Genomic DNA, 16,155 nt, shown 5'->3' with positions numbered 1-16,155 from the left:
AGCTCGTGAGTCGGGAGGACAGGAGCAGAGGGCCACGGAGAGCAGGGTGAAGGGAACAAGGAAATGCAGAGGCTGGAGAAGCAGGGGGGTGAGGGGTGGGGGTGGTGGGGAGAGTGTGGAAGCTGCTGCTGTTTTTCACGTTCTGCTGTGGCAGAGGAAAGGGAAAAACTGAAGGACCAGGGTCCCTGGGCCTGCAGGAAGAGGCAGCGTCCAGACGGTGACACTGGGGTTGCCTCTGTGAGGGGCTTCACCTCTTTCCCTGTAACAGGGAGGAAAGACCGCCCGTCGCACTGGACCCCCACACCTGTTGGGCTCAGTGAACAAGTCGGCTACCCCGCCCTCAGGCACCGAGACAATCCAAAGTAAGCAAACTATGTCAGGACGTCTTCCACTTCCGATAAACTACCCTTGCAAATCAGGCACACTGAGCTCCAGGGATGGTCAGTTTGTAATAATGAGAAAGAACATTTTCACCAAGCTCTCTAAAATAACACTCTACTTCCTGGTCAGCGTGGAAAGTGAAAACTTACAAAAGAGCTACACAATTTCAAAGCATCTCTAGAAATAATATCGGAGATAAGTAATTCAACCGTATTGCCTTTATCATGAAGACCATCACAGAGTTTAAAGTGAGACGCTGACGTAACAAGGCCCGTTTTTACAGCGCTAACGCGGACGACAGCACCTTCATGTAATTCTTGATGAGCTCCGCTGCCCGGACCCCAGTCTCCATGTTAAAGCTGATGTCGACTTTAACTTCAGTCTCCTGGTCTGTGAGCTTTATTATCGGTACCTGCAGAGATTGGATTGTAAAAAAACAACTAGGTTCTACTGGCCAACATTCACCACAGTCTGATATCAAAATGTTTCCGAACTTGTACAGAGGGGTTTTCTTTTCTAACTCACAAAAGAGCTGAGAGATCATGAGTCCCAGGCTTTAAAGAAGAAAAGAGATTTTGCAGTGTGAACCTTGACCTCATGGGTCCCTGGAGTCCCAGACCCTCCTCCAAACCCCCCGACAACAGCCGGTGCTCACCTCTGCCCGGCCTTCCTGGCCGGACTCAGCATCAGTCATGGCCACTACCTGCGGGAAGGCTTGGGCTCCACAAGGAGAAGCCGGCTAAGTTCTTGTCCCGCCCCCGGGGGCACCTGGTGATGGGGCGAAACTCCAGGTCCCCAAATTATGTTTGCGAGAATTTCTGCAAACACTCAAAGGAACTCCAAAGCCAGCTTTTAAATTATGTTTCGTGCTGATGTTTCTCCAAACAATCCTACTTTGGGTTTTCACTAAGACAATTTAACTAAAAAACAAAACCAAAGCAAAACAAAAAAGCAAAACAAAACACAAAAACCACTTTCCTGAAAACCCAGAGTTAAGAAGCTAGACTGGAAACATTCTCATCATAAAGACGTGCAAGGTGCTCAAAACCTGCCTCCTGAGGGCTGCCCAAGCAGCCATACTGACCACACCCCTCCCCAACCCACCCCCCACAGAAAATGAATTGTGTACTTCCAGAACAAAAGGCAGCCTGGAAGCAACGAAAAAGCACTTTCCCTCACCAAAACGACTGGTCTAATTAAAGGTCTGGAGACAGGGTGCGCACCTCTTCTGGGCCCTGAAACGCACCTGGCAGGAAACTGCCAAGGCCACACACGTGACAGGGATGGGCCAGCGGGCGGTGACCGTGACTCCTGGAGACCAGCAAGGCCAGCAAGCATGGGCGGCTACAGCGAGTGTGGTCCAAGAGGGCAGAAAAACAAAATGCTTTCCCAAAGAACTTCCCAGACAGTGTTTCAGAAGGAGCCCACGCGTCCACAGCATAGTCAATTCCTCATGAACAATCCCTGCTCCCCATCACCGCTGGGCACGGCACCTCCTTGTCTACACTCACGGGACACTTTCCCAAAACCCCTCCCGGTGCTCGCCTGGCTTACACACACGCACCCACACACACACCCTCCTACACACGCACCCACACGCACACCCTCCTACACACGCACCCACACGCACACCCTCCTACACACGCACCCCCACGCACACCCTCCTACACACGCACACACACACACCCTCCTACACACGCACCCACACACACACCCTCCTACACACGCACACCCTCCTACACACGCACCCACACGCACACCCTCCTACACACGCACCCACACGCACACCCTCCTACACACGCACCCACACGCACACCCTCCTACACACGCACCCCCACGCACACCCTCCTACACACGCACCCACACGCACACCCTCCTACACACGCACACCCTCCTACACACGCACCCACACGCACACCCTCCTACACACGCACCCACACGCACACCCTCCTACACACGCACCCCCACGCACACCCTCCTACACACGCACCCCCACGCACACCCTCCTACACACGCACCCCCACGCACACCCTCCTACACACGCACCCCCACGCACACCCTCCTACACACGCACCCCCACGCACACCCTCCTACACACGCACCCCCACGCACACCCTCCTACACACGCACCCCCACGCACACCCTCCTACACACGCACCCCCACGCACACCCTCCTACACACGCACCCCCACGCACACCCTCCTACACACGCACCCCCACGCACACCCTCCTACACACGCACCCCCACGCACACCCTCCTACACACGCACCCCCACGCACACCCTCCTACACACGCACCCCCACGCACACCCTCCTACACACGCACCCCCACGCACACCCTCCTACACACGCACCCCCACGCACACCCTCCTACACACGCACCCACACGCACACCCTCCTACACACGCACCCCCACGCACACCCTCCTACACACGCACCCCCACGCACACCCTCCTACACACGCACACACACGCACACCCTCCTACACACGCACCCCCACGCACACCCTCCTACACACGCACCCACACGCACACCCTCCTACACACGCACCCCCACGCACACCCTCCTACACACGAACCCACACGCACACCCTCCTACACACGCACACACACGCACACCCTCCTACACACGCACCCACACGCACACCCTCCTACACACGCACCCACACGCACACCCTCCTACACACGCACCCACACGCACACCCTCCTACACACGCACCCACACGCACACCCTCCTACACACGCACCCACACGCACACCCTCCTACACACGCACCCACACGCACACCCTCCTACACACGCACCCACACGCACACCCTCCTACACACGCACCCACACGCACACCCTCCTACACACGCACCCACACGCACACCCTCCTACACACGCACCCACACGCACACCCTCCTACACACGCACCCACACGCACACCCTCCTACACACGCACCCACACGCACACCCTCCTACACACGCACCCACACGCACACCCTCCTACACACGCACACACACGCACACCCTCCTACACACGCACACACACGCACACCCTCCTACACACGCACCCACACGCACACCCTCCTACACACGCACCCACACGCACACCCTCCTACACACGCACCCACACGCACACCCTCCTACACACGCACCCACACGCACACCCTCCTACACACGCACCCACACGCACACCCTCCTACACACGCACCCACACGCACACCCTCCTACACACGCACCCACACACACACCCTCCTACACACGCACACACACACACCCTCCTGCACTCACAGATTCTAGAGATTAGCGACAATAGCACAATACTTATTTCTCGGTCGCTCAATACAGACAAGCTTCCTTCTTTTTTTTTTTTTTTTTTTTTTTTTTTTTTTTTTTTTTCAACGTTTTTAATTTATTTTTGGGACAGAGAGAGACAGAGCATGAATGGGGGAGGGGCAGAGAGAGAGGGAGACACAGAATCGGAAACAGGCTCCAGGCTCCGAGCCATCAGCCCAGAGCCTGACGCGGGGCTCGAACTCACGGACCGCAAGATCGTGACCTGGCTGAAGTCGGACGCTTAACCGACTGCGCCACCCAGGCGCCCCTAGACAAGCTTCCTTCTTAAACACCGCTCTCAGGCCGGCCTCCGGAGCCCGGGACGAGAAGCAGGTGAGGCCACGAGCAGAAAAGGCGGCCCGGCGTCAGCTCATGCTTAGAGAACCGAGCAGTGCTGGACCCGCGTGGCTCGGTTCCCCTGAAGTCTACACCGGGCCCCTGGCAGCAGAGGGAGAGGTGTGCACAGCAGCTCCTGTGACACCGACTGGACCGTCTGTCCGCCCCGTGCTCCGAGCCAAGGGCAAGCAGGGCCTTCTTCCTCTCCTCTGCATCTAACCCGGACACTGGTCAGAGACCACCGCCATCTTGTTCCCGTCAAGGACAAACGGCAGAGCCCCAGAGGGCAGGGCGGGGGGGCTCTGAGAGGCACCACGCGAGGGGCCAGTGAGAGTCGAGGGCCCGAGCAGTGTGTGCCCCGGACTTGGACTTGGGTAAACCTGGGTGAGTGCACGTCAGAGCACCTGCATCTTCCAACTTGTCCCCGAGATAAAAGGTCTCCACAGGTACGCGTCTGAACGATGAAAGGAGTGGGCAGGTTCTTGCTTAACTAGAAGCCGGCAAACGGTCACTGTCTTCTGTGTAACAAACGCCGTGTTTTAATCACTGGGCTACGGGAGCGAGACTGGGCAGCACAGGAACACGTCGGTTCCTTACGCATCCGGACGGAGGTTGGCCCCGGCCCAAGCAGGCACTTCAGCGCCAAGTACCGTGTGATGCTCTCACGACGTGCCGTGAGAATCGTGCTCGGCTGGTAGTCCTAGCTACTCGAACACGGGTGCATGTACACCGGACGTAGAGAACTCTTCAGAACCCTACGCAGTGACGCCCGTAAACAGCGTGAGCTCAAGACACAGGACAGTCACCGCAGCTGGCAGGTGTGCCCAAGCGCCAACCGGGGCTGAGGGGCCCGAGCCGCCCGCACTTACCGTCGCTTTGTCAAGGACTTTGATGGAGCACGGCTCAGCCACGTTGTGCTTCCGCAGGGCCTGCTCCAACAGCTGCAGAGGAGGGCGCTCCCATTTTCCAAAGACCACTAAGTCGATGTCGCTGGACAGAAGAACACGTGACCGTGAGCCACCCGCTCACATCAGTATGCAGTAACACGCGCACGTGGGGCACACACTCACAACTCCTTCGAGGGGCACACCCACCCCCACCGGGCACATCCCTCTGAGGGAGAGAGAAAACGCGGTGTGCGAGCTGCTGGTAACGTGTGGGCGGAGAGCCGAGAGGCGGGAAGAATCTCCCAGCATCCTCAGGTAAGTAAGGAGGGTGAAACGCTCCTCGGAGGTTTCCTGGCCCTCCGTCTACACTGTTGCCTACACTGCACCACTCTGGCTGACCTGTGGCTCCTGGGTACCCGGGATCTGTTCTGTTCCCTCCGGGCCCTGCCAGGGCTATCCCCAAATCCTGGGATTACAGCCCTGTTCAGTCTCCAAATGTTAACAGTGGGTTCGGAGAAAATAAGCTGTTAACGAAATACTGCACATAAAACTGATCTGGGTATCCAGATAGTTCTTGACGAGGAAATACTGAAGCACAACTTTAGGAGGCTACCTCGTTGGCTGCTTTTCAATTAAATACAAATACAAAATACTGCTTGAATAGAATTCTGCTGGAATCTTCACTGAAACATCAGATCAGCTTTCAAAAACACACCCAAAACTTTCAGAGTTTTCTCTACTGCGTTGTCTTCCCACGGCCCTCCCGCTCATCTTCACGTTCCTAACGGCCAGCATCTCTGCGACACCCCAAATCAAGCGCAAGAGGGGAAACGCAATCAGTTATTACAACACTAGATTAAATGTTATTTCCTGCCCTGTTCCCTCTGTGCTGCCGTCTCTTCCTCTAGCTTACGTTTCTAGCCTGGGATCTGAATACGAGGAGCCTGCGTTTAGCCCTGACCGCGCACTCAGATGTCGCCCGCCCCAGATGAGTGGCCGTCGGGCCGGCCTGTGCAGGGCAGCCTGGTACTCACCTCGTGGGAAGATAGAGGCCTGTACTAAAGCTGCCGAATATCTGTACCTGAAAGAAAAGAGTGGTCGTCTTACAGCACAGGCCAGTGCGAGCAGGCAGCCCTCCACCCCCCCCCCCACACCCCCCCGCAGAAGAATTTTTTAAAACTCAAAATTGAGAGATGAAACAATTACTGGCCTTTCCCACAAGTGCTCAGAGCAGAGGACTTTTCAGAGCTGCTTTCAAACCCTCCAACCCCAGGGCGCAGAGGTTGAAAGACAACCGTGTGGGAGGTCATCTTCCAAGAGGAAGGGAACGGAGTGGCCGCCCGTGCCCACGGGGACCCCCCCACCCTGCCGCGCCCTCCACCAGCCCGGCCATCAGGAGGGGGGCCAACAACAGGATGGGTGCCGTGGGCACAGGACGCTTGTGGAGTGAGGGCAAGGGGTCGGATTTCGGAGTCCGGAAGGTGCAAGGCGGGGGCCTGGGAACGTGCATTTCTAACAAACTCCTGGGTGATGCCTGCCACCCCCCCAGGGCCGCCCCTGGGGAAGCACGGCCCCGGGCAAGGAGAGCCCAGGCCCCGGCCTGACACAGAAGCACAGTGAACAGGGCACCCACATCAGCTGCTGGCCAGAGGTCCTTAACCACCGTTTCGATCCGTTTCACCACCTCCCGTCTCATGGCTGCTTCTTCAGGACAAGGGGACATGAAGTTATAAAAGTCAATTATTTCCTCATGAAGTCTGGTGGACAAAAGAGAAAACACACGCGTTATTGCTCTGAAAGTCAACCACATCCACTCTGCTGTTCGATCAACAGGACTCTGGAATAGCCGTTGGGCCCAGAGCACCCCGGCTCTTCTCCCCTCAGCAGGCACAGGACGGAATGAACACGCCGTGGGCGACGGCGGCCCGACACGCCTGGCCACCACGGGCGGACTTGGGGAAGTCTGCCAGGACACAGAGGCTTCCTCTCGGCCCTGCAGGACCCTCCAGAACAATCCCCGCGGGGACCACGTTCAGAAGCCGAGGGAAGCCCGTCCACAGAGCGCAGAGCGGGGCCGGCCTGGCATCCAGGCCTCCGATCCCACCGCACCCTGGGGACAAGAGCCCCCTCGCCCTTGCCACCACACTTGGGGGTACACCCCCCAAAGGCACCAGCCGACCAGGAGGCCCACAAGCAGACGCGGGTGCGGTGCCAGTGCGAGGCCCTCTCTCCCTAACAAAGATCTCCTTAAGTAGCGGCCGGAAAAGCCCATCCCGTGGCAGGCCCTGGCTCATGGAGCTCGGTTTCAGGGCCAAGGATCTACACGGAAGCCTCCTTCTGCAGGAGGGAGAGATGGTCATCCTCGGTCACTTTCAGGGATTAAATTATGGGGCAGGTGATCTAATCCTGGGAAGCAAAACAAATCCAATTCACCTACTTCCTCTCTAAGTCCAATCAGTGAACAAAGAAATGACAAAATAGAATCTGCTTGATAATAACATAACGTTAGTGCGACAGCTAGCAGAACAGTCCGCATGATAGAAGGCGACACTTCTCAACAGGACCTGTTAGTGTCACGTGACAAAGGCAAGGGGCATCACATCACCTCACGATTCCCATCAGCCCTCCTTGTCAAGGCGGCCCTCCACTCTCTCGCCTGGAGCTCTGCCCCGGCACCCCGAAATCCCTGTGCAGCGACCGTTCCTAACACTCAGCAGCCGGTTGACAGGCTCCTGGAGGCCGCTGAAAGCTCGCTGGGGGCTCTAGCTGGCAGTCGGCGATCCCCCACACCTCTGCCCTGGGTACATCTGCACTGGATGTAGGCCAGTTAGATTCAGGCCACCACTGGAGCTTAAAATCAGGCCTATCATGTTCAGCTTCGTAGGAAATCAAAAAACGAAAATCCCACCCAAGCACGCTGCTGCCTGAGCCAGCACAAGAGCACACGGGCTCCAGGGCCTCTCAGGACCCCTCTGATGACAGAGGTATGAAATTTGGAGGCAAAATTATAAAGACACAGATCTAGAAAAGTTAAATAGCTGACCGACCCAAGTCGCAGAAGGGGAATACCCAAGCTAGCATCTGGAATTCTATCCACATCCCACACGCCTAACCCATGAAAACATCTGGCAAACGGGGCGTGCCACTTTCCCAAAACGTCACTGCAGGCCGGCACCTGCAGGATAGAAGGCACCAGGACCGTCAACTTCCTTCTAAGCCGCATGCAACATCTCACAAGTGACAACGTGAGAATTTCAGCCCCCGACGTCCCAGGCCTCTGCCCTCATCACCCTCAAGGCTCCAGAAAAGGAAGGAGCAGGAGGGACCCCTCGCTGTCGTCTGCACAGACACCACCAGCGAGCGTCACACCGTGTCCGCTTTACCGCAGGTGCACTGACCGGCTGGAGACAGAAGACGGGGCTGCCTGGCGTCTCCCCTCCCACCCCCGCCCACATTTCAGGAGAGACGAAGGACGAGGTGGAGGCAGGCCCACGTTCACAGAGCTCGAAGTGGTTCCAGGTACAACATGAGGCCTCCCGGTCTCAGGGTCGCGTTCCGCCGAGAAGAGGAGATGCTCTGCCAACGCACCGACCTGAAATGCGGCTTACGTCGGGCCTAACTGGTAACAGCTGTGACAAGAGACCAGACAGCAAGAGGACTCCTGCTGTGCCTTCTGGGAATAAGAAGGGCACTCCCGGCGCACGCAGGGACTGGATGAGAAGCCCCCGCCGGCCCTTTCTGGAGGCAAGCAGGGTCGGCGAGCCACGGTGCGACTCCTGCGGCTGCGGGGACCACGGCGCTCTGGGCTGCGACGACACCGTGGGTGCAGACAGACAGGAAGCTGTAGCCATCACCACATGTGGGCAGACCCCGAGAGCCCCCTCGGCTGCTTGCTCTTACTCAGCAGGGTCCTTGCGGAGCCCTCCCTCAGCTGAGGAGGCGCCCAGGGCTGGGTGAGGAGGGTGGGGGAATCGAGCAGGGAGGGGACGACCGCCCAACCCCAACCCGAAAAGGACTGTGCCATCAGAGCAACTCAACAGACACCACAGGACAGGGGCGCCTGGGTGGCTCAGTCGGTTAAGCGTCCGACTTCAGCTCAGGTGGTGATCTCACGGTTTATGAGATGGAGCCCCGAGTCGGGCTCTGTGCTGACAGCTCGGAGCCCGCTCAGATCCTCTCTCCCTCATTCCCTCTGCCCCTCCCCCACTCTCTCTTTCTCAAAAATAAACATGAAAAGAAAAAAACAAAAAACACAGGACAAGGGGGGCAGCACACCTCTGCCCTCCCACCCCCCGCCTTCACTGCCCCCTCCGTCCTTCCCACGGCATGGCGAGGGCCTCCCCGCTCGCTGCCTGGCCTCCAGCACCCGAACAGTGCCGGTTCCTGGGGAGCATCTGACTGCAGTGTGTGGGATGAATCAAAGCAAGCTCTGACTAAATGAATGCTTCGCTTAGGACCTTGTCATTTAACATCTACATTCCCCATGAAATACACCCAAACTTAACATTCCAAACAGGGCTAAATGCAAGTTTGGATTATTTTATTCACGCCTAACATTACGCGTAGTTTTCATCACTTTAAGAAAGTGCGTCTTATGTTGTCGACAATTCACTTTCACAACGAAGTGTTATCAGCCACAGGCCCAACTGCAGGCATCACACACCCCACAGGTCAACTTATCAGTCTGTCACTCCCGACCCCGAACCCACCGGCACACTCACTTCTCCCAAGTGGTTCAGAGTTTCGTCCATCGTCATTTATGTCCACGCGATCACTTCCACACAGCAGCAAAAGCGAGGAGCCTCACTCTTCTCACACATCAAAACCTCAAAGGCATTGCACATCTGACAAGACATCTACATGAAACCACACTGAAGTCTCCGTGTCTGCGATTAGTCATGATCTCTTAGGGCTCAATGTCAGCCACCAGCATTCGGTCTCCAAATCTTCCATGGAAATTTCTGTGCTGTGACCATCATAGAAAAATCTCCTCTATAACGGATCACAGAGGGGGCATGTCAAAACCACCAGGACACTACAATTATTTAATGAGATTTCCTGGGAAGGTTTCTTAAGGGAAGAGAGGCCCATGTGATCGATTGCGAGAAAGGCCCCAGGTATGGAACAAGGAGGGCAGGTGAATGCAGTGGGCCAACCCCATGATCTAGACTGGACCACCAACACTCCATTACTTCTGTTCTCTGTAGCCAAACTGAATCCTGAACAGGCGCCTAAAAACAACGGTGTAAGAGTCCCACCTTGTTCTACACTTGAAAATGTAATACAGATGCAGAGTGGAACTTTTTAAGTGAAAAAAGTCAAACATGAGAAGGAAAAACCCACAAGGAACCATCACCAGCTTGGACTTGAAGACGGCCTTTCTACGCTCTCATACAAAACGACAACAATCACAACACAGAGACTGAAGAACTTCTCTCCAAAAACATGCTGACGGTAAACAAATTAAAAAGCGACCGGCAACTGCACATGGCAGAAATAGGACGAATCTGACTCTGCAGAAAGACCAGGCCCTGGCATACTCTGGGGTAAGCTGACAATTTATCAAAAGGCTGAGCCCAGTCATTCCACTTCCGGAAACCTGTGCTGAGACCCTGAACCCCCCCCCCCCCCCCAAGAATCTGCAGGGCCTGCTCAGTGCAGGACTGGGGCCATCAGACCTGGTCCCACAGGAGACGCTGTCCACTCATTAAGAACACAGAAGATGTGAGTGCCCCGGTGAGGAAGATCCCACGACAGCCTGCTGGTACAAAGACTGATAACAGACCCGGCCCCACTTGTGTCTGAGTGCCCGGCCCCTCCCTGTGTGCAGCACTAAGCACAGGACAAGGTCTAAAAGGCCACCTGCTGACGCTCACAGCGTTCCCACCCAGGAGACTCAGATGGGCTGGCGTGAGAACAGTCCACTTTCGAATCTCAAGACTTCTATGCAGATTGTTTTTTTTTTTTTTTTCAAGAACGTGCTCATCATACAAATTAAAAAATGAACACAAAAGAGTCAACTGCATTTTAGATGACCAGAGTGTGATTTTTAAGTTCTCTTTGCCTTGTGCATTTTCTAACGATGAATATAGATGCCCTGGAAAAAAAAAAGAGGGTATCGAGTCAGGCCTCCCACTGCCCCACACGAGGCAGTGGACTCCGGGAGAGGTCTCCCAGAGCAGACCGGCGAGGGGCGCGCAGGTACCAAGGCCGCCTCCGGGAAAGGAGGGGTACCTGCTCCCCACACAGCTGGCCGTGGAGATGGCACGTGCTGTGCGAGGGCCACTGAGCACCCGGGACATAGTGGCGCACGTGCACAACCGCGGACCCGGGGCTCTAATCTGCCTGAACGTAAATCTAAACAGCCACACGCGAACTAGCAGGCCTCTCGCGCGGCCCGGGTGGCCGCTTCCTGACTCCCCCCAAGACAGGCCAAATGAGACACGGGGCAGGCAGGGGCAGCCCCACTTAGGGCACACTTGTCGAGCTTTCCCAGAACTGCACGCACGGGCTCTGTCTCACCCCCCAGATCCTCCCTCTTCTCACCCTTGGAGGACCTGGCAGCCCCCGAAGGCAGAAGCGACCCCCCCACCCAAGGATCAGTCTCGCTTGCGGGGCCCCACCAGGCGCACACAACCCTGCAACCAGAGCCCAAGTTGACAAACACGCACTGTGGCAAATAATGCTGCAAAAGAACACAGGGAGGCACAGATCTTTTCCCAGCACCATCTTCGTTTCCTTTGGGTAAACACCCAGCAGAGGGATTGCTGGATCAGAGGGTAGTTCTGTATGTATTTAAGGAGCCCCCACGCTGCTCTCCACAGTAGCTGCACCAACTGACGTTCCCTCCGATGGTGCACAGGGTTCCCTTCCCTCCACGTTCGTGCCAACGCTGGTTATTTCTTGTGCTTTTGGTACCAGCCACTCTGACACGTGATATCTCGTGATGGTTTTGATTTGCATTTGGGCATCTCTTCGCGTGTCTGTGGCCGTCTGTACAGACAACACGTGGAGGCAGCTCAAGTGTCCCTGACAGACCAATGGACAAACATGTGGCGGACCTGCACAGCGGAATATTACTCGGCCACAGAAAAGAGCGACATCTTGCCATCTGGGACCACAGGATGGACCTGAAGGGCATGTTATGTGAAGTGAGTCAGATACAGACAAATAGCATATGATTTCACTTATATGTAGAACCTAAAAAATAAAACAAGCAAGCAAACAAACAACAGAAGTGGACTCCTAAACACACAGAACAGACCGGGGGCTGCCAGAAGGGAGGGGGGTGCGGGGATGGGCAGATAAGCGGAAAGGATGAAAAGAGGAAGACTTCCAACTCTAAAATTGGTCACGGAGATGAATGAACAGTACACCACAGGGACCAGAGTCGACGGTACCGTAATAACTGCACGTGGCAGATGGTGGCCACATCTGAGTCATGTAGGGGACTGGTGCATCAACGTTGTGTACCTGAAACTGACACTGCAAACCCACTCTACCTCGATTAAAAACAAACAAGACAAAGCAACTTCTAACAGGTCTTGGGACTCTCTCTTGCAAACTTTCTCCAAAACAGATGTTCTTAAATCTCAGGGCTAACAGTGGATAAGAGACAGTCATGTCTGTCAAAACTAAACATTGCAGTTCTTGATAGAATTTAGACACGTACTTACTGTTACATTTACAAAAGTGTGGTTTAACAGCTTAACAAGATGTTAGTAACAATGGTGCCTGATTACCGCATTTTCCAAAGACGCTGATCGAATTACAGAACTGGGCAGACTATTCTTCCCGTCTCACTGGAAGGCACTCTTTTCCCCCAACGTTCTAACATGCCTGGAACTGGGATGCAGTTTTCAATCAACGCCCGGGCATCAGATCAATTTTAAAATTAAACACTTTTCTTCCTTCGTGGTACACTTCACGATGGTGCATCTTTTTCGGGTCAGCTGATCTCTCCAGGAAGTTGTCTATATGAAGTTTATATTTCTGACCCACGAAAACAACTTCAAATGGGTCAGGGTTTTGCATACAATGGCATCAGGACCCAACGAAATGCGGGAACTAGAAGCTGACCACAAGGCGTCCAGTCCCGGGGAGGCAACAAGAGTAACAGCAAGGACCCCCGGGAACGTGACGCCTTCCCCGCCGCACTCTCCAGCCTCAGAGCCGTGCGCAAACCCGGGAGCCTCTGAGCAGCGCAAACTTCCTACTAAGCAGAGAAGCCAGGTGTACGCGCTGCTGGGGGCCGTGACACTGCTCTTCTGACTGCTCAGTGGTGGCGTCGCAGCCTCCTCGGAAGCGGGTCACCAATTTGGGCAGGCGCGGTGGGAAAGGAGGCCGCGAGCAGCGCGTGCGTCTCTGGGCGGTGGAACGCAGGTGCCCCAGCGAGGCGCCCGGCCCATTCGGGTCGGGGGCGCTCTGAGATCCCATGTGGAAGATCTCACCTTTGCACGTGGCACTCGCTGCAGAGAGCCCTGAACGATGCATTTTCTGGTATTTTAAGAAAGACGGGAATGGTGAGGGCAGAGTTTTCAGTAAATTTCAGTTTTAATCATGAAAGTACTCGACTTCTGAAGCACCATTTCCCAGCGTACTCTTAAACTAGGTATTAGAAAATACAGTTCTTTGAAAAACAAGACATTTCTCATCCACAGTTTGCTCTCTTCCAAGAGTCCAACCCCATTCAAAAGGTAATGACTGCTCAATTTCTAGTAGGTTTTGCAAATTCTGCTTTTAGTACCAAATATGAAGATCAGTAATGTTTCGGTATCTGTCTTAGCACCTGGTGTATGGTTGCTGTAAATATTTATGAAACCCAACTCCGTGAGCTATCTTGGAGGGTGAAATGTACTATTTGGTTAGCAAACCCAAACATCTGATTTAGCAGCTCCTGGGGCTACTGATGAACACAGACGACCACTGTGGGAGGACGTCTGATTTTAGAAGCTGAGCTGGCGGGCTTACATGGTTCCCAACTTCGTCTAATCTGCATCGAAGCCAGCGAGGAGGGCTGGCTGGTTCTGAAGGTGCTGCAAGGCGAGCACCCCCCTCCCCCGGGGAGGACTTGGTGCCCAGCCCCAGGCAGAGCCAGCTCTTACCCCCCCTCCCAGCCACGGGACCCTCTGCCAAGTGACCCAAAGGTGGCTTCTCTGTGCCCACCATGCAGGACGGGTAGGGGTGCTGCAGCAGGTAACGGACACAAAGACACAGGGGCCAGAAGCGAAGATGATCAAACGTATTGTAAGCAAGACACACGGGAAGAAAAGTGGCAAAGGAAACGTGCTGAACAGGTAACGATGCTGGCCCGGGAGGCGGGAAGCACAGGTGGGTTTGCCTGTTCCCCTAGATTTCAAATCCCGCGGTTTCTTCCAAGGAAAGCGATGGCCGGAGGTGAGGGTTTGGTCACCATCTCCTTAAGGGAAAAGGGATGCCAACGAACGTGCACAGGGCCTCGGACGCAGCCCCCAGATTTCGGCACCCGCCTCTCTAAATACGAGCTGTGCTCCACAGGGCCACCAGGGTGGATGTTCCTGGCTCACTGAAGTCTCAAACCCTAAACGCTGGTTCCCAGACCCCTCCCTGGTCCCCATGGTCCCTGTCGGTCCTGTTAGTCACACGTTCCAGTTCACCTTCACCATATGCCCCGTGAACCTGGTCAATTCCAAATGCTGGGGGAGAAGCACGCTTTCCATCACAAAGGAAAATGCAATAGAAAACACCAGAAATTGTGTGCGACTGTTAACTTATTCCCTCCTCTCCCCCACTTCCTCCAACTCTTCTTAAAACCTTCCAACAGCGTCAGTCAGAGCACCTGAGCGGCTCCATCGGTTAAGCGTCTGAATCTTGATTTTGGCTCAGATCACGATCCCACAGCTCCTGGGCTTGAGTCCTGCATCGGGCTCTGCGCTGAGCGCAGAGCCTGCGTGGGACTCTCTGCCCCACCCCCCACCCCACTGCGCACCAGCAAATGCTCTCTCTCAAAATAAATACATGAACTTAAACTGTAGCAAAACAAAAAACCTTTCAAAAGCCTTAAAAAGCCAGCGGTTTCTCATAAACTGGAGCTCCTTCCCCTTGACTCCACATGTTCACTGTCGACATTTTTGCCAAAACCACTGCCTTGATGAAACCATCTGGAGTTAACCTCTGGAGTCTGTCCATTTTAAAGCACGCGCCGATGAACCTGCAGGGGGACGAAGGACTCAGACTCCACCCCACTGCACACACGGCAGAGAGGGAGGTGCTGACTCAGATCCGAACTGAAAAGAATGGGCTGCTAAGCCAACGGCAAGTGCAGACTTCCACGAGGGAAAGGCTGAATCATTTCTATTTTCGGGGGTGAATGATCCTCTTTAAATTACCCATTTACGGATACGGTTAATGAACCAATTATGAATCATTTTTATTTATTTTTAATTATATTACAAGGCAATTAACATCTGCACCAAGTATTTAGAAAACCTTGAAGAAGGCTTTCAAAAATTTATTTGTTTTTTAAAATACAAGCTCACTGGGGTGCCCGGGTGGCTCAGTCGGTTGAGTGACCAATTTTGGCTCAGGTCATGATCTCACAGTGTGTGAGTTCGAGCCCCGCATCGGGCTGTATGCTGACAGCTCAGAGCCTGGAGCCTGCTTCGGATTCTGGGTCTCCCTCTCTCTCTCTGCCCCTCCCCCACCATGCTCTGTTGCTGTCTCAGAAATAAACATTAAAAAAATTTTAAAAATAAAATTAAATTAAATTAAATTAATAAAATAAGATAAAATAAAATAAAATAAAAAATAAAATAAAAAAAAATAAAATACAAGCTCAGAAGTGGAAGGAAACCACCGGAACTGCAGATGAGAACCCAGTGCTTCCAGGGCGTTCCTCTACTTCTGCCGTTGACGCGGCAGCTCCACGCCAGGCTCCCGTCAGCCTGCGTGAAGGGCCTGCCCCCCAGCACTCCCGCTCCAGAGACCCACCTGTGTACCCGTCTCTCCGCAGAAGGGCTTTGAACAAAGCTGACCTGCACGTGGTTTAACATGTGAGTGGAAGAGCGAGGCCCCTGGGAAGCTGCTACAAAGGGAGGGGGTCGAGAGCAACAGAGAGGAAGAGGAGGTACCTCCCTGGGGGAGGGCAGGCAGGATGGGCTGGGAGGGCACAGCTGCCGTGGGGCAGGCCACGGCCAACCCAGGTTGAAGAGGCTAAACCCAGCTAGCATTCACAAAACAGCCAGGTCAGAAGGG

At 54.8% G+C, this 16,155-nt stretch overlaps 1 protein-coding gene across 2 annotated transcripts in view; it reads right to left on the bottom strand.

The window, feature by feature from the left end:
* The window catches only part of TENT4A (terminal nucleotidyltransferase 4A), a 48,335-nt gene that overhangs the window by 14,564 nt on the left and 17,616 nt on the right, over positions 1-16,155 (bottom strand). For both annotated transcript variants that reach the window (XM_060634338.3, XM_060634339.3), the window contains exons 2-5: positions 6,557-6,680; positions 5,958-6,004; positions 4,906-5,026; positions 686-793 (exon numbers count right to left, since the gene is read on the bottom strand). In XM_060634338.3, coding sequence (XP_060490321.2) covers positions 686-793; positions 4,906-5,026; positions 5,958-6,004; positions 6,557-6,680 — 400 coding nt within the window. The remainder of the gene's footprint in view (positions 1-685; positions 794-4,905; positions 5,027-5,957; positions 6,005-6,556; positions 6,681-16,155) is intronic.

The sequence above is a fragment of the Panthera onca genome, chromosome A1, assembly GCF_046562875.1.
Source record: "Panthera onca isolate mPanOnc1 chromosome A1, mPanOnc1 haplotype 2, whole genome shotgun sequence".
Lineage (NCBI taxonomy): Eukaryota > Metazoa > Chordata > Mammalia > Carnivora > Felidae > Panthera > Panthera onca.
The sequence above is the reverse complement of the archived record's forward strand: the minus strand, read 5'-3'. Positions and strand labels throughout refer to the sequence as shown.